The following is an 18,390-nucleotide window of genomic DNA, read 5'->3' as shown; positions in this document are numbered from 1 at the left end:
TTCCCTTGGTCGAACAATATTAAAGTTAGAGCTTATTTAGAGATATCAGCCGAATGGCGTAGTGCAGGCGCTAATGGATCCAAGGTTGTATCTCGTAAATTACCCCACTAATAATGCCCGGAATGGTATCAAACTTCTACAGTAGTACAAATAGGTTCTGTACTCATAAAACGAGGCATTGGAAAGTTTGTTAGTACATCAGGAGTTTATTTAAATAACACTTGCCTGATGGCTCATGCTACTGCTAACCCGGACGTCAAGGTCACTTCTGTGATTTGGGAAAAGCACGTAAAAGTCCTGGCAGAAAGCGATGCATAAGGATGTAGTGTAATGACGAATTATTATTTTTTCCGAAGTGTTGACAACTTAGTGTTAACTTATAATTGTTTCAAACTGGTACTACCAACAAAATATTAGTGCATTCCTGGAAATGGGCGTCGTTACACTACATCCTTATGCATCACTTTCTGCCTGGACTTTTATGTGCTTTTCCCAAATAATGGAAGTGACCTAGCCGTAGCATGAGCCATCAGGCAAGTGTTAGTTAAATAAAATCCTGATGTTCTTACACACTTTCCAATGCCTCGTTTTATGAGTACAGAACCTATTTGTACTACTGTAGAAGTTTGGTACCATTCTGGGCATTATTAGTGGGGTAATTTACAAGATGCAACCTTGGATCCATTAGTGCCTGCACTAAGCCATTCGGCTGATATCTCTAAATAAGCTCTAACTTTAATAATGTTCGACCAAAGGAAAGGGGTGTCTGGCTCGAGGTCATGGTGCAAAGGACCCTAGGTTGATTTTACTCCGAAACCATCCCTTTAAGACCTAGTTTGACCAACTAGCATTTAGATAAGAAATCAGTCTTGCTTTTCCGATTGCAGACCAATGCACCTTTTTATGCAACTGATTTAAAAAAAAGTTAGGACCAGCAGTGGCCGGTTGCATAAACTGTTAGTCATTTAATTGTTTTCTTCAAGACTTGTATAACTTTTTTTAAAGTCAATTACATAAAAAGGTAGATTGGTCTAATCTGAATCCAGTTGGCTTTGTGCAGGCCAGTCCAGTTCCTCCATGCCAGACTTCATAAAAAAAAATATTTTTATTTATAAAGGGGTGTCAACATACTTCTTACCTTATTTTAGTTATTGGAATTAGACCCTTCAGTTTAGTGCGACTTCTGCTTTATTATTTGTCTATGAGCAATGACTATACTTATTTTTCTACACACTGAATACATTTGCTGTATTTGTAGTGTTAAACAACATGGTTCCTCAGTATATAACTGATGTAACAGTTAATTTTTGTTGAGCTTTCTTTGATATTTTATACGTTTATAAATTGGTTTGTCACTTGATTTCAGGAATGTAGCCGTTGTAGCCTTCTTCCTTTTTATTCTCATTCCTCTGGTTCGGAAAAAAAAAGAAAAGATTATTCATTCTTATGAGTAAAAAGATTCATTATTTATGAGGCATTTGATCTCTCCATATGAAGCTCTTGAAAAATGCATGCTTGGATGCTTTTTTTTTTTTTTTTTTTTGAAGACATCACTCAGACAATTCTTTATGTCCTCCTGTCAGGAAACAACATCCCCACTGTTCACAAACGAAGTTCTCACAGCGAGTGTTAAATGTATGCGACAGTGCTGTTGTGATGTGATGCTGATGGCTGTCTTATGTCCTGTGCAGATGAGACATACCAGCAGCTGGCTCGGGAGACTCTGGAGGAACTTGACTGGTGTTTGGACCAGCTGGAGACCATTCAGACCCACCGCTCTGTTAGCGAGATGGCTTCCAACAAGGTGTTTCTTCAATCACTTACTGTTGCATCTGTGCTGCCTAGTTTGGTTACTGTATCGTCCTACCTACTCAAAGACCAATTTTGTCTACATACAGTCTACCATAAGTTTGTGGCCTTTCACACTAGGTATTTTTTTCCATTTCAAGTATCCATTTATGGTTTATAATTTCCACCCTGTACATTTTACGAAACATGTAACATGATTGCCTCAAGAAGAGGTTTCAAGATCTGCCATTCTGTGAATTATCACACATGAAGGACTACATCTATGCGTATGCGGAGAAAGATTCTTGAGCAGGTTGTGTGCCGGATGTGATATGGTCCCGCCTGAGTGATGTTCCTTTCTTTAATGTATTTTTAATCATCATCCGTAAACACGGAAGCAAATAGCTTTTGTGTGCAACTCTTGCCAGCCTTGTCATACACGCTGCTCTGGTTTGAGAATTGTAGAAGAGAAGGAGAGAGAGGGAGAAAAAAGAGGGATTGTGGATGGGGAGGACATGAAGGAGGGAGGAGGGGGCTGCAGTTTGGTCCTGATGCCAGTGTTTCTGCTGTAACCTTCGTTGCTATCGAGCTGCAGCAAGGTCTACCCTGCCAGTTTATCCATTGGCTCTTCGCTGTGGCCATGAGACATGTGATTTAGATGCTGGCCAATGAAAAATCGGTTGCTCTCTTCCATACCATGCCTGTTTAAAGAAACAGTACCATGACTTTGGATGTGCAGCTTTTTGTATGGTTGTTTCCATGTATCATATTACTGGTGCTTCATGTGTTTTTTCTATATACCTCATAAGATGAACATCAGTATGAGAAGTAAGCAGTGTTTGTGTGTGTATATTACAACATGTGTGAATTGAAGATCTGTCATATATCTCTCACATTAACACACTCACTCCCATATGCATATTGGCAGAATCATTCATGCAGAGATAAGCGGAAACACTAAAGCCTAGATTCTTTCCCCTTCTCTTTGTCAGACTATTAAATATATCTCACACACATACACACACGTACAGACGTTTGTCCATTTTCTACGCTCTTACATGCCGTCTGCCGCACATGCGCTCTTAGGGTGCGTGTACACGCACACACACCCAAGCACGCGCCTCCTGCCACAGCGGCTGATTAGCTTGCGAGATCTGTCTACAGCATCCAGGGAAACAGAGCGAGAGGCAGAGCATCGGCTGAGCTGCATCGGCGAGGCTGACACCGTGTGTGGATTAAACAGTGGGGCTGCTGAAGAGAGCTGCTTTGTGCTGACAGGACTGGGATTGTGCTTCATGGACTGTGCGCTCTGAACACAACTCGCTGGGAACGCTGGGCCCGGGTCCTGGAGCTCTGCGGTGGGGGAGGGGCGTCGACGCAGGGAGAGAGAAAAAGGATGTTTTTCCAGACCACCGCTCTCTTGTGTAGTTTGGCTTTTGACTGAAGGCCCCGTCTTTTCTTGTGTTTCTGTCTGCTTGTTTCCGTTGTCCTCTCTGTCTCCTCTTAACCGCTTTCTCCGGCTGCTACCTGTGTGTTGTTGTTGTTTTCCTTCCTCGTCCTGTCACCCCTCAGTCAGTCTCCATTAGCTATTTGCTCCATCTCCATCTTTCTCCTTATCTCCTATAATTCCTCTGTTCTCCTTCCCTCCGCATCCTCTCTGTGTCCTTCAGACGGTTCCGTCTCTTTGACTCTCCATCTTTGTCCGTTCCACCCCTCGTCACTTTCTCTCCCTCCTGTTTGATCATTGGGTCAGCTCTACTCAGCTGCTGGGATGAGATGTAGTTCCTTCGGCCTGTGGATTTGGGCGGCTCCTGGCGGGCCGTTTGCAGGGGACACTCGCCTGCAGATCGCCGTGGGGCCCACTCAGTGGTTTTCAGGAGGGCCTGGTTCTCACACTGCTTGCTGCATGTAGAGAGACAGCCTTAGCGAGCGCTTGCCGCTGGACTTTTACCCCCTTGCTCCCCGCCTCTTGGGGGCAGCCGTCACTCTGGAGCACCCTGGCCGGCTAGGCTGCGGCCTCTCTGCCCACACCCTGACTGCACCCACATGCCGCTGGGGCACCCGCCGCGCTTCGGCTCCCGTGCACTTCCGCGCCTCTTGCCTTTGCCAACGTTCCACGCCATCCGTCACCCTCAGCATGGGCGTGGTGGAGGCCATTGACCCAACGCCCTCTTCCTGCCCCTCACCTGTGCCCGGAGGCTACCGGCTGGCCCACTCCTCCAGCTACAGCCCCCTGCAGGGGAGAAGAGGGTCAGAGCTGGAGCTTGAGGCAGCTGCAGATGGGGTGCTGGATGGGGGTGGTCAGGCCACCGAGCGTAGGGCCCCCTTCATGGATCTGTTCTGCGATACCTGCTCCAAACCCTGGCTGATTGGTTGGTGGGACCAGGTAGGGTCAGCATGAATTGAAAAAGGTTGCTAAATATCTGTTAACAAACTTCAGGTCCGGAAAAGGAGAAAGGATGTTTGCTCAGCAGGATGATAAACAGAAATGTAGGGGGAAAGAAAAGTTGCTTAAGTGATTGAACTGTAATGCTTCTGGAACAGACAACATGTGATAAGACTGATGTTCGTTGTATGCTGGTGTATCCACATTTGTATCAGTCTCCAGAACTCAAGTGTGATTTTAAACCTGAGCTCTAACTTAGGCACTTATTCAATGACACTTTTGAGAGCTAGGGAGAAAATGGCTGCCGCCAAAGCACTTGGCTTACGTTGTTTTAGTGCCTTGTTCTAGAGTTGGACAGAACCTGTACGGTTCTCAGGATACCTCAACTGCACTCTTCCCACTTCCTCTATCTTTCCCTCTATCTCTGGTTTGGTAACAGGCTTTATCTGCTCAATATTTGGTAGCTTTTTTCTGCATAGTTCTTTCATCCAAGACTTGTTTACTATTGAGATGTTTGACACTGATAATGATAATGTTGAAATGTGGCAGTGTTTGTGTTTTAATTCTATCCAGCAACAACACACCTTAAATCTGTCACAGGTAAAACTTAAGGTTTGTTCTTGCCGGATAGAATTAAAAATATTGGGACATAATCTGTGACTCTGTGCCACATTTCAACATGGAAAGGGATGCTCTCTGTGGTTTCGGGGAACAGTTTTCTATTTCTTTGTTCTTAATTGTTGAATGACAGATGTGTTTTATCTATGTAGCTGAATAGACCTGTAGACATTAGCTCATTGAAATGCAGAAGCACAGCATCAAACTCAACTATCAAGCTTAGTCTTAATAAATAATAAAGGCAACAGATAGTATCAGACTCCCCTAGTAACACATATTTGTATTAATTTGGTCTGATTTCCTTTCCACATGATCTGGTATCATCTTGGTCCTCTAGAGGATGCATGCATGCTAAAAACAGTTGGCACTCTGTGAATGTTTAAATAATGACTCAGCACAGTACAAACAGATCCTTGGTACAGTATGTAATATGCACTTGCACAGGGAAGAGAGTTTTGTAAATTAAGCTTTATATAAACTCTGTGTGAGATAGACATTGTGCACTGATCCCTAAGAGAACATTCAGGAAGATTCAGGTTTACAGTGAGGGAGTTTATACTGTGGTTGTGAAAGGAAAATGACTTGGACTCAATTAAAAATTAGATTTAACATTGATTGTTAGTTCCCCTATTGTGTTGTTGATTAGATATTGTGAATTATTTTATGGCATTCCCACGTTGTCTTCAAACCTGATGTCAGGGACACTGTCATCAAAACACTTTATATTTTGCTAGCTATAGAAGATTTAAAAACAACGATAATGATGCATGTAATATAAATTATACATTTGCATATGTCTAATATACAGTACACACATGTCCATATCATCTGGGAAGGGAATTAGATGCACACCATGAAAGAGAATGAATAGAAACACAATCAATGGAAAAATATGACTGCAGAGGAAAAAGGATAGAATGTGGAGGACAGAGATGAAAAGAGACAGGAAACAAAAAGGAGGGCTTAAAGAGAGAGATAAAGACAGAATGGAGGAGAGCAGAATAGATGGAGAGTGATACAGAGAGTGTTGACCTTGGAGGAGGTCAGAGACAGACACCTGCCTACTCTCTCAGATTGTCACCCAACCCATCGCCTCACTCCCATCATGCTGCAGGAGGGACTGTGAGGAGGCAGTTGCTAAGGAAACCTGCTGGTTTCCATGGAGATTGTAATGTGTGAAGGACCAGTCAGTGGGACAGACCAGGGGTCTTATCGGAGTCGTGCTGTGCGACTGTGTAGTTGTCTTGTGTTATCTGCTGAAGTTGCACAATTTCAGTCATTTGAGGCACATACGTATTTTGTTTCTTATAAACAACAAATTTTGCTACAAATCTCTTTTCTTTTTTTGTTAAGCAGTGGTTTGCGGAGATGTGAGATCATTTAACAATGTTCTCCCCTCATGGCAATTACTTAATTAGATTTTAATTAAAGACAGGCCCCTCCTCTAAACACACAATGATACAGCTACAACATTAGAAATGCCTTAGGTTTATTTGCATGTAAATATCGGCACGCTTTATAAGCACAAGCTCTATATAACCTGGCAGTACCACATACACGGCATGTTTGGGTAACATAATTCACATATTTTCAACATATGTCTTATGCCTATATGCTTTGCAGTAAAGCAAAAGTAACAATCTGAATAATAGAGAAGAATATAAGCCGTAATGGGATAGTTCACCCAAATAATTTCAATTCTGTCATCATTTACTCAACCACCTGTCGTTCTAAACCTGTATGACTATTTCTTCCATGTTTTTGTCCATACATTAAAAGTCAGTAGTTTGAGTCATGTTGTTTGAAACCCCCAACATTCTTGATGATTTTTTTTTTTTATTCCATTTTGGGATGAATTATGCCTTTTGACATGTATTTGACATCTTACTATGTGATAATAAAGTCCATTTCTTTTCAAATGGACAAAAACTTTCCATTTTCTGTATACTTATAACTCTCCTCTCTTCCCTGTCTATCTATCTCCATCTTTCCCTTTTCCTATCTCTAGTTCAAGAGGATGTTAAACAGGGAACTGTCTCATCTGTCTGAGATGAGCCGCTCTGGGAATCAGGTGTCCGAATACATCTCCACTACGTTCCTAGGTAAGCGAGTCCGCTCACGCTCTGCTTTGTACATCTCAGCCCTTTGCTTCTATTTTCAAAAGTGCAGAACAAGTTTCAGCATTGCAGTCGGTTATAGTAGAGTACATGCACTACTCTGAAACACTCAATGCTTAATGATTTGAAATGAGCTGTCATCTGTTAAAAGTCCATCCATTTGTTGTGTCCCAGACAAGCAGAATGAGGTGGAGATTCCCTCTCCTACGCTCCGGGAGCGAGAGAAACCAATGTCTCACATCAGCGGAGTCAAGAAGCTTACACATAGCTCGAGCCTCACTAGTGCAGCCCTGCCCCGCTTCGGGGTCAAAACCGAGCAGGAGGACGCACTGGCTAGGGTACAGACACAATGCATACACACAGTACTCTATTTTACCATTATCAGTATTAAAAAGTCTGTTTGTCGAATGGATTTGTTATAATTGAATTTATCTTGACAGGAGCTGAATGATTTAAACAAGTGGGGCCTTAATATCTTCCATGTGGCTGAGTACTCCAATAACAGACCTCTAAGTTGCATGATGTTTGCTATCTTCCAGGTGTGTGGTCCCTGGTTTTTGCTATGAATGCTTCTGTGCTGTGCTTATGAAAAATGTCAGATGCAAAGATGTGGTTTTGCATGCTCATTATTAGGGATGGGTAAAAATATTGATTTTCCAATTATCTCCATTTGAACAATCGATATATTGATTCCTTAAAATCCCTAAATCAATATTTTACTCGATGCCTATTTTCAGAGGCTATGTGGAAATATGTTTTTACTTCCCATCTTGCACATACCACAGCATTCTGCTGAACTAACTCATTACCTAGTCTGTTTTGAATGTGATGCAATAAAAAAATGTGTAATGTGGAAAACACTGCACTGTATAAGCATTAGCAGAGAAATTATTTCTTCATACTATATGTAAGCATAATAGGCATTACAACTGAAATATACCCAACTGAATTACCCAGCACTACTAGTAACAATAGCAAACCTCTTCATCCTTTTTATTGACCATTCACTATGTCCTGTCTACGTTCTGCAATGCATTAAAGGAAAGGGATCTACTGAAGACATTTGGGATACCAGTGGATACGTTTATCACCTATGTAATGACACTGGAAGACCACTACCATGCCAACGTGGCCTATCACAACAGCTTGCATGCTGCTGATGTCACACAGTCAACACATGTGCTGCTCTCCACACCGGCACTGGACGTGAGTATATGCTAACATGGGAGAGCCAGTGCTGCTCATTCAGAAGCAAAAAGTTTCATAATCTGAAATCAAGATTTCAAAGTCAGCACCGACACTATACATAATGACCATTGTACTCCTGTATCTTCCCACCAGGCTGTTTTCACTGATCTTGAAATCCTGGCTGCATTGTTCGCTGCTGCCATTCATGATGTAGACCACCCTGGAGTTTCCAACCAGTTCCTCATCAACACCAGTAAGTCTACATTGTAAAAAATTATGATGTTGATGAATCATCCTAGGCTGCGTTTCCCAAAAGCATCTTAAGCCTAGGCAGATTGTCAAACTATTGACACCAATGGTCTCTACGATCAACTTAGCTCAAGATGGTTTTAAGAAATGCAGCCCTGATCATTTGACAAGTATTATATAACAAAAACATGCATATCAAATGAATATGATGTTAATTTTGGTGAGTTGGACATCTAAGAACTGGTTTAGGGCAGCACAGATTTACAGGGCTCAATGATACGAATGTATTCTGCTTTTTCAATGGGCCACATCATAAAATAAACATCCATTTTTATTTTAACAATGTATTTTAATATTTGCTAGAAATAATATTAAATATAGTGATAAAATGCTTCCAAGACCATCACAAGTCATTTTTGCAATTGTGTCAAAATCTAATCTGTGTTAGTCAGCTACAACCCCATTTCCATAAAAGTAGGGACATTTTGTAAAATGCAATAAAATCAAGAATCTGTGATTTGTTAATTCTCTTGAACCTTTATTTAACTGACAAAAGTACCAAGAAAAGATTTCCAGTGGTGTCACTAACCAACTTAATTGTATTTTGTAAATATAAACAATTTTGTTGGCTGCAACACACTCCAAAAAAGTTGGGACAGTGTACCACTGTGTCACATCTCCTTTCCTTTTAATCACACTTTTTAATATTTCGGGAATTGAGGATAATAATTGTTGCACTTTTGCAAGTGCAATTTTAGCACAATCTCGCCTGATACAAGACATCTGCTCAACAGTCCGTGGTTATCGTTGTATGATTCTCCTTTTCATGATGGGTCACACATTTCAATAGGAGACAGATCTGGACTGCAGGTGTGGAGTGTCTACGAAACCACTCTGTTGTAGCACATGCAGAATGAGGCTTTCCTAGAAAGTTGTCATCTTGATGCCATTAAAGGCACACTATGCAGTTTCCGTTTTTCTCAAACAGCGACCCCTAGAGTCGACGTTACTGTCGTAAATACACTCTATGCACGAACGCTGCTGACGTATTTCCGGTAGAATCTCAGCCAGCGTCTTTACTTCCGCATAGCGTGTTCTATAGCGAAGTGTAGCCTACTAACAGAAAAACTTTCATAAAATGAATTTTCTCAGAAACGGAGACAACGATTTTAGAAACCGATTCGCTAGTCGGATTTCGCATGATATGAGAGAATACTCACCCTCAAAGTTGTCGATGTAGCTCGAAATATATCATTTAAAGCCCTTCTCTTTCTTACTCTTAGGTGTGACAGCTAACTGCCTCACAATATTGTTAACATCATTCACGTTAACCGCTGGAAGTTCTTGTAAACAGCGAGCAGCACCGGATGTAACTGGGCGGGCTGAGACAAAACGCGGAAGCGATCGTGCATAGAGCCTATACAGTCCCACTCCAGTGTTTCCCCTAGAAATTTTTCCAGCAGCGGTGCTGTTACATGCCAGAGGTTGTTACCAAGCCACACGCAGAGGGGTCCGGGGGGCATGCCCCTCCGGAAGAATTTTTTTTTAAATAACCCCATGACTTTTGGCAAGATTTGTGGATAGAAATGGACATTTTGAGACATAAAAATATGACATACCATCAACAGATTCAAGGCATGATTATTGCAGCACGTACCTTGAACTGGTGACAAACAGAAACCTTCATTTTATAAATTTAGACAGGATTATTCATGTTTTTCTTTTGTGTTAATTTTCATAAATGCAGACACTGAAGCCCCACAAAGTGACAAAGCTTTCTCTTCACCAACCAGTTTAGTAGACTCATCTGAAAAATTAAATATGATTTAACTATCAGGACTATGGGCAGTAGGTGTCCCAAAACAACAAACCCACGTATAAAAAAGTAAATACTCACTATTCTTCTGTCACTCTCTCAGTTACCATATACAGCTCACTCGCAATTAACCCGATAAAGAATATTAACGTAGCTATCCTAACCTTATTCAACTACAGACCTTCCTCAGTATTAATGTAGCTGACCTACTTTATTGAAGTGCATTCCGTTCGCACTTCCGCTCCGCTTTATTGAAGTGCGTATCCGTTCGTTTCATCGTCAGAGAATGTGGAAGTTATCAGAACACGTCTTTCTACTTAGTGATAAGAGAATGTAGCCTACAGTATGTTTAATGCCTTAAACGTAGAAAAGGTCTGTTTGTGATTAGCCTATTTATAACTACCTAATAGTGTTGTCACGGTACCAAAATTTCAGTATTCGGTACCAATACCAGTGAAAATCCACGGTTCTCGTTACCAATTACGCAGTTCGTACCGCTTTCTCCTTTCCACAAGCGCTTGCTCTCCCGTGGCGTCTGTCGTTGCTATGCAACCATGAACAGAAGCGCGCCTGGAAAAACGAGCACGCTGCGTTGCTTCTATTATGAGCGTGTTTGCCGCGCGGAATTTGCACACGCAAAAAACAGGCTATGTGAACGGCCCCTTATGGCAATGTGACATTAGCCTAATCGAAAATATTTCCATATGTGGCTCTTTCCTTTCCTCTTTCTTGTCAACAAGTGCATTCAGAGCCACCACATTAGCAGCACTGCCAGTCGGCATGTCTCAGTGTTTTTAGGTGTGAAAGTGAATGAAGTGAATGTCGTGATATTACTGATCATGAGAAGATTTTGCAGTGGCGCTGAAAATCCATAGAGGCTGGTTCATATGTTGTTGATGTATGTGACATCGTGCCGTAAAGCAAGTCATGATTCTCGCGAGATTTGTCGGGGCACCACCTCTCAAACCTGCATTGCCCCCCAACCCCCCTCCCCCCTGCTTTGCTATCGGGATGATTCACCCTACTACGAGTTCATTTACCATCTAAATGATTTCAAAGCTGTTATATTAAGGTAGAAATCTTGCATAGTGTGCCTTTAAATGTCTCTGTACAATACACTTCAGTGGTACCTTCACACACATGCAAGTCACTAGTACTGTTTGCACTTATGCACTCCGATTCCATGGCAGATGTTTGCTTTTGCACCTGTCGCTGATCAAAGTCTAGATTGTCCCTTTTGACTTTGGGACTGAGAACTGAGAAAGTTCGTTTTTTGCAAAAACAAGCTGAAACTTGGACTCATCTGACCACAGCACACAAGTGACCACGAGCCAATGTGCAGTAAAAGTTTCTCATGCAATGGTCACACACATTTAACAAGAGGTTTCCAGCCTTGCCCCAATGGACTGGGATTTCTCTGTAAGTGTACTTTAAGTGTAACAGTACTAGTAAACTTTAAGTAAACAACTAGTTTACAACTAAGTTTTTTGCTTGCACTATAAGTGAACTTATAGGTATACTGATAGTTTACTAGTCAAATATTTGTAGCACATTTTTAGTTTATGAATGTACACTTTAAAGTGTACTCTCAGTAAGTAAACTACTAGATTAGTAGTTTTATAATTATAAGTGATCATAACCATACTTATTGTTAACTATTTTAAAATTATTTTTGCACTTTAGGTATACTATGTTCCAATTTAGGTATTCATTTTTTTTATACTTGAAAAAAGAAAAACAACTATACTTTAAGTCTTTCCATTAAAAAAATAGTTTATTCTAGCCTCATACACTTGAATCTGAGTAAGTTTCATTAAAAAAAGCAACATTTTAATCAAAAAGCTGAGAAAATAGCATTTTTGTCAAAGACTACATCCGGATTGGATTCAGAACGATGATCAAAACACAGAAGGAGCAGATCGAGTATATCAACACCCCCAAAGCTTCACAGTCGTTTCCTCTTCATAGGTTCGACATTCAGTAATGTTTGATAGGTTTGATTTATATGCTGTTTAATGTTTGATGATCACGTTATGTTACATTAGCGTAAGCAATCTTCTATCGCTTGTTTCTGCTTCTTCTTCACCTGTGTTTTGATCTAGAGATTCGGTACTCTTTCAGAAGATGTGTAATAGCGCCCCCTACCGTATTACAGTGAAAACATGGATAGCTGGAAAATTCAGTCCATGTCGGGAAAAATATAGATTAGAAGTAAATTCCTATGTACACTACCAGTGGGCTAGCCTACACAAAAATGCAGATACTCAAAATTAGGAACATATCTGTTTTCTTTATAAATCAATATTTTTAAGCAATGAAAGTTTATTAGACAGTATGTAAAACTATGTGAAAAAGTATTTAATAGGCTACTCAATCAAAAGATTAAACACAACTACAAGCTACTTAATTATATACTTTTAAGTATATCTCGATCAATAGATTGAGTAAAAGTATACAAATATAAAAAGTATACATTAAGACTTTTCTGTCAGTTCAAGTATACTTTTTTTATAAAGGTCAAGTATGCAATTTTGAGTATATTTCTGAGAAGTACATAAACTATTTCTGAGAAGGACATAAAAATAGACTGAAAGTATACTTTCTTATTTTTTAGTTTAAAAGAAGTATACTAATAGCACTCTTGAATAAACTTCTTTTTCATAAGGGTGGTATGGTGAAAGACTTAAGTTCGTTGCAATCTTGCATTGAGAAATGTAATTTTCGTATTGTTTGACAATTCTCTCATGAAATTTGGCACAAAGTGGTGAACCATGACCCATCTTTGCTTGCAAAGAATGAGCCTTTGGTAGATGCTCCTTTTATACCCAATCACAAAACCCTCACCCATTACAAATTCACATGCTTATTGTGGACTGTCAAAACAGTTTATCTTGGATATTCTAGTCTTTTCACTTTTATTTTGCCTCTTTCCCAACTTTTTTGGAGTGTGTTCCAGCCATTAAAATAAAAGAAAAAATTATATTTACAAAAATACAATTAAGTTAGTCAGTGAAAACTTTGGAAATCTTTTCTTCGTACTTTTGTTAATGAACTAATCAAATCTTTTGGAAATGGGGTTATAGATCATTATATGGATAACTTGGTTTGCCATGGTATGCGGGAAGATGCCGGAGAAAAATATCCTGTATCTGAGAACAAAATGAGAAAAATCAGCAACCACACATATTGTATTGTTCTATATGTTTTCTAAAACGCTTGTTTTTTTTGAAGTACTGTACCCAAATAGAGGACATATGTGCAGTTCCTCAACAGGGTCTACTCTGCCACCCCTACATGTGTCCTTTATTGTAGTCTGAACTAATTAATAAAGCTTGTAAATCAATTCCCATATTTTCTTAAGTTTCATTTACATTTTTTGTTCATATAAAATAAAAATTAATTCAATGTTTAGATTAAAATAATTGAGCAATAAGACAACACCTTGTGTCCTGTCCAACTAGCGACAACAGCAGAATACATTTCCAGGGCATAAAAATGTATGTAGAAGATCAACAAATGTATGCTTTTCAGTATTCAGTATTGGCCAAAAACTCTTTCACACTGGCCACGGGCCCAGTGGGCAATCCTTGCTGTTGAGCCATGAAATCCACTGATAGCCTGGTCTGCTCTGTTTCACAGACTCAGAATTGGCATTAATGTACAACGATGAATCTGTACTGGAGAACCACCACCTGGCTGTAGGCTTCAAGCTTCTGCATGAGGAGAACTGTGACATCTTTCAGAACCTCACCAAACGACAACGGCAGAGTCTGCGCAAGCTGGTCATTGACATGGTTAGATGCTCATTGCACTGCACTAAACATTAGATTATTTTGGAATTTCTGAGGGTGTACTCTTTTATTTCCTGTGTAAATGGTGCTGCTCGTCTTCTTAGGTTCTGGCAACAGACATGTCAAAGCATATGAGCTTGCTGGCAGATCTTAAGACAATGGTGGAGACCAAGAAAGTGACCAGTTCAGGAGTGCTGATGCTGGACCATTATAATGACCGAATACAGGTGATTACCAACAAACGTGTTTCTTTATAATGCAACAAAACAGTTTAAAACTAGAATGTCAAAAATGACACGTGTCTGTAAGTGCAGACCAGAAAAGAGAAAAGAGAAACGTCTTAGTCACAAGTGTGTGTGTGTGTGTGTAGGTCCTGAGGAACATGGTGCACTGTGCTGACCTTAGTAACCCAACGAAGCCCCTGGCAGTGTACAGGCAGTGGACTGAGCGCATTATGGAGGAGTTCTTCCGGCAGGGCGATAAAGAGCGAGAGCGTGGGATGGAAATCAGCCCCATGTGTGACAAACACACTGCGTCTGTGGAAAAGAGTCAGGTACACATATAAACACCCACACAAACATAAATTCTTAACCTTCTCTGGCATAAGCTGCTCCTAAAGAGTCTATATGTTGGGTTTCCTGATTTAGGTGGGCTTTATCGATTATATTGTGCATCCCCTGTGGGAGACCTGGGGGGACCTGGTCCACCCTGATGCTCAGGAAATTTTGGACACCCTTGAGGACAACCGGGACTGGTACCAAAGCACCATTCCCCAGAGCCCGTCACCACCGCCTGACGGCCCAGATAACGAGCTTGAATCCTGCACGAGCAAATTCCAGTTTCAGCTCACCCTGGAGGGAGAAACAGGACAGGTCGGTTCTCCCAGTCATAACCACATAGGCAACCATGGTCAGGAGGCAAACAAAGAAGACGAGGAGGCGGTGGAAGCTGAGGAGGACGAGGCAGAAGAAAAAATGGAGGACGGGGAGGAGGTGACAGAGGTAGTGGTCGAGAGGTCGGGACGGAGGAGACTGCAGGTTCAGTCAGTAGTCGAGGAGGAGGACGAGAGACAGTCTGATGAGAGCCCTGTGGAGGAGACGGAGGAGGAGAAGTCGTCCTCTCCTACCGATGACACGTAATACGTGCGACTCAAGGAACAGCTGTCTGGCCCAGAGGGCTAAGTAGGGGCCATCCTTCAGAAACTCTGTCCCTACGCTTTACCGTTCACATAGGACTCTTCTGTTTCTGATAGCTAGACCATAAACAGATTAAGTCTTGCGTACAAATCCAATAAGACATTTAATTTTATTTTTCAAAAAGGGAACAAAATAATATTGATATCAGAGAAGTATTTAACACAGCAACTGTAGATTACGAGTGTGAGCTGGAGTCCATCCAGCAGTGAGGGTGAATTTGGATGGAGAAACAGAATTATGGTGGGGTTTGTAAAGGGCCATTACGTCAGTGTAGCACTCTGGAATTTCCACACATACGCATACACACATTCACAGACGTACGTGAATTTCGATCGAAAATAACGATACCACATAGTACATGCAAACACGCGGCTGTGTGTCTGTGTATGTGTTCAGGGGGCCTGGATCTGGAAGGAATCTCTTTGGGAAAAAGCCATCTCAAGAAGGAGCATCGGTGTCAATAATCAGCGTTTAAAGCATTCCAACAGGGACTTAAATCCTCAGATTCACGTGTTGAGAGAAATCTGAGAGACTTTTTTTCTATTTCTGTCATAGCGAGAACACAGTTGCATCTGCTGGGAAAATGAGATAATGTCCGCAGTCCAAAAAACTGTGGAGGGATGAGGATGTCGGAAATGATTTGTTACGTTGGTCCCACCCCCTCTTACCCTTTACCCAGGAGTGCTACCAGTGCAAGATGGCTGTGTGCCTTTCTGAACCACCAGCTTCAACTCTGGAGCTGTTGTGAAGCAATGCATCATGGGACAGGAGTGTCTGCTTTTGTCTTCATCTTTGATTGTCTTTTTCTCTTTTTAAGCAATCTATCTCCATCGATTATGGTTTGTGCCCGCACGGAGCGTTCGCATTGTCTTTGTGATAATTCCTGCTTTCATCCGTCAGTCTTCCTCGGTCGCTTTCAAGCCAACCGAGCATTGGGATTTATCATCACCGTCACTGCTCATGGACTGCCCTCACTTTCCATGCGAATAATAAATGATAGTCACTTTCCGAGAATAAGCCATGTGACGCTTTGAAACATATGTTTTGCCTTCTTTTTGTTTTGTTTTGTTATATCCATTCCTGCCAAATTTGTAAAAGTAACAGTCTCTCAATTGCAGCACAAATTCGCACAGACTCTCTCTCACCTTCACCCACTCACGCTGGTAATACATTCTCTGTCTACACCACAACACACTACATTGTGTTTTGCCAAAGGAATGAGTGCTTAGCTGATAAGTTGGAGAAGCATTGATCGAGGATGGTGAGAGAAGGATGAGAGAAAGACGTTGGTGGTTAGATGCTGGAAAGCGATAAACGGAGTCACGTGCAGCCATATTGAGTTTGATGATTTTTGCCTTAATGTCAACTGCAGGGTTTCTACCTGTCACATTGTGGAGTAATAAGATGTTGGCATTATATCCCAGACTACTTGTTTCATGTCTATATGCCTTGCTAAATGTCTGTGAGTACACAATAGCTCCATCTGGAGGTGTAGGGTAGTTGTTTTTCTGCATGGCAAAGTTACAATAGCAGACGGTTCAGACAGAGGAAGCAGGTCATACCACTAAAATAAACTGTTGCTCTAATGCACTTCATGTCCGGCATCTTTTCGTGATGTCTATTTGACTTTTCACCATCTTTTAAAGGCAGAAAGACAGAAAGAGACAGAAAGTAAGAGAATGAGAGAGTTCTCAGGTTGATGTTTGATTTGCAATATTGCCTCTCTCTCATCTCAGAACTTTTTAGTTTGGTTTTAGTTCAGTTTAATAAACCAATTGTTGCTATCTTGAGGGGCAGCGTTTGCAAGCATTCCTCTTGAAATATGATAACAAGCTAGTTTCTGCTGGTCAGTAGCTTAGCTTTCCTCAAGCCTGTGTCTGTCAGAGCAGTGACTTGAGGTCATGCTAGTACATATATGAAAAGTGTACTTGTCTGTGACGGGATTAGAGGATGTCATGGAATGAATTTTCATGTGGCGGACCACAGGAGGAAAGCCAGAGGTTACACGATTGGTTTGTGCAAACTAACGTCATTCCCATTCCATTTGCCTGTCTTACCTTAAAATGCTTTGTTGTGTGGCTTTTCGTTAATGTTGTGAGCACTACGCTAACAAATAATATTTGCCATTTTAACACGACACTGTAGCAATTGTTTCTTATTAAGAAATTATTAAAATTAATTCCTTGCTGCCATTCTTTTTGGATATCAAAAGGAAAAAACAAGTGTTTTCTTTGAACAGTTTGTGTACAGTTTTTATTTTTGTATCATTCTGGTTTGATGGTTTAAAAATCAAAACTACTAATATAAATAGTAGACGAAATCACTGCTTGTTTTGTATATACTGTAATGTTGAATTGTAAATTTGAGATCTCTCAGAATCAGTCACTGTCACAATGAGTCACTTTTAGTTGTAATGAACTGTAGTTGAATCGTGGAATTTCATAGGCGACCCCCGCCTTCCCCTTTCTTTCCCCTGCCATTCATTTGGGGGATTTTAGTCAACCTCCCATCACCTTTAAATGTGAATATTTGAATTGTATTGGAAAACAGACTAATCATCAGTTATTTCTAAAACTTGTCTTTACCAGCACTTTATTTTGTCTGTAGAACGGTGTTGTGTGATGGCTGATATCAAGGGGAATGGTATGGCATGGCACAGGGTGAGCACTTTAAATGGCTTGGCCCAAACGTCGTCTTTTTGGTCCTCAATGCCATTTCCTGCTAAAGCTCTGAGCAACATCAGCTACTCTGTGTCAATAATCTGCACTGTAAAGGCTTTTAATAGGGGTTTTAAATACTTCTGTGAGGTTAATGACCAAGAGACAGTCAGAAAGATGACGTGGCTTAATCAGAGAATAGTTTTTCTTAGTACTTTAAAGTCATGCCTCATGAGACTCTCCAATGAAATTATTCTCTGGGCTTTAAATAATATGTTACTTGTTCACAGGTTATGGTAATAATATAAATGAAAAAGAAAACACAGGAAAATGATTGTAATATTTGTACATTATATTGCTGTAATGTGTATAATGTGTCCAAGTTATTTTATATTATATTATTTTTATGAAAGGTTTTCCTCTGAGAGAACTGAGTTGTCATTTTGTGAATAAAATGCATTTAATAAGCAAACGGCTATATATAAAAACACAAATATATAAATATATACCAGTATATTTTTTTCTTTCACTGTTCAGTACTGTAAAGTGTGTTGAAAATACAAATAAAGGACGATTTTTCTAAT

General features: G+C 40.6%; 1 protein-coding gene across 2 annotated transcripts in view; it reads left to right on the top strand.

The window, feature by feature from the left end:
- Positions 1-18,390, top strand: part of pde4a (phosphodiesterase 4A, cAMP-specific) — a 53,602-nt gene extending 35,212 nt beyond the window's left edge. The window contains exons 6-15 of one of the 2 annotated variants that reach the window (XM_079894479.1): positions 1,692-1,804; positions 6,801-6,894; positions 7,084-7,247; positions 7,350-7,448; positions 7,951-8,115; positions 8,251-8,350; positions 13,802-13,956; positions 14,058-14,180; positions 14,324-14,506; positions 14,601-18,390. In XM_079894479.1, coding sequence (XP_079750605.1) covers positions 1,692-1,804; positions 6,801-6,894; positions 7,084-7,247; positions 7,350-7,448; positions 7,951-8,115; positions 8,251-8,350; positions 13,802-13,956; positions 14,058-14,180; positions 14,324-14,506; positions 14,601-15,092 — 1,688 coding nt within the window. In that variant the 3' untranslated portion in view covers positions 15,093-18,390. Of the gene's footprint in view, positions 1-1,691; positions 1,805-3,711; positions 4,175-6,800; positions 6,895-7,083; positions 7,248-7,349; positions 7,449-7,950; positions 8,116-8,250; positions 8,351-13,801; positions 13,957-14,057; positions 14,181-14,323; positions 14,507-14,600 lie in introns of those variants that run through there. The other variant, XM_079894480.1, reaches the window with a different exon arrangement.

The sequence above is a fragment of the Squalius cephalus genome (genome assembly GCF_949319135.1).
Source record: "Squalius cephalus genome assembly, chromosome: 1".
Taxonomy (NCBI): domain Eukaryota; kingdom Metazoa; phylum Chordata; class Actinopteri; order Cypriniformes; family Leuciscidae; genus Squalius; species Squalius cephalus.
The sequence above is the reverse complement of the archived record's forward strand: the minus strand, read 5'-3'. Positions and strand labels throughout refer to the sequence as shown.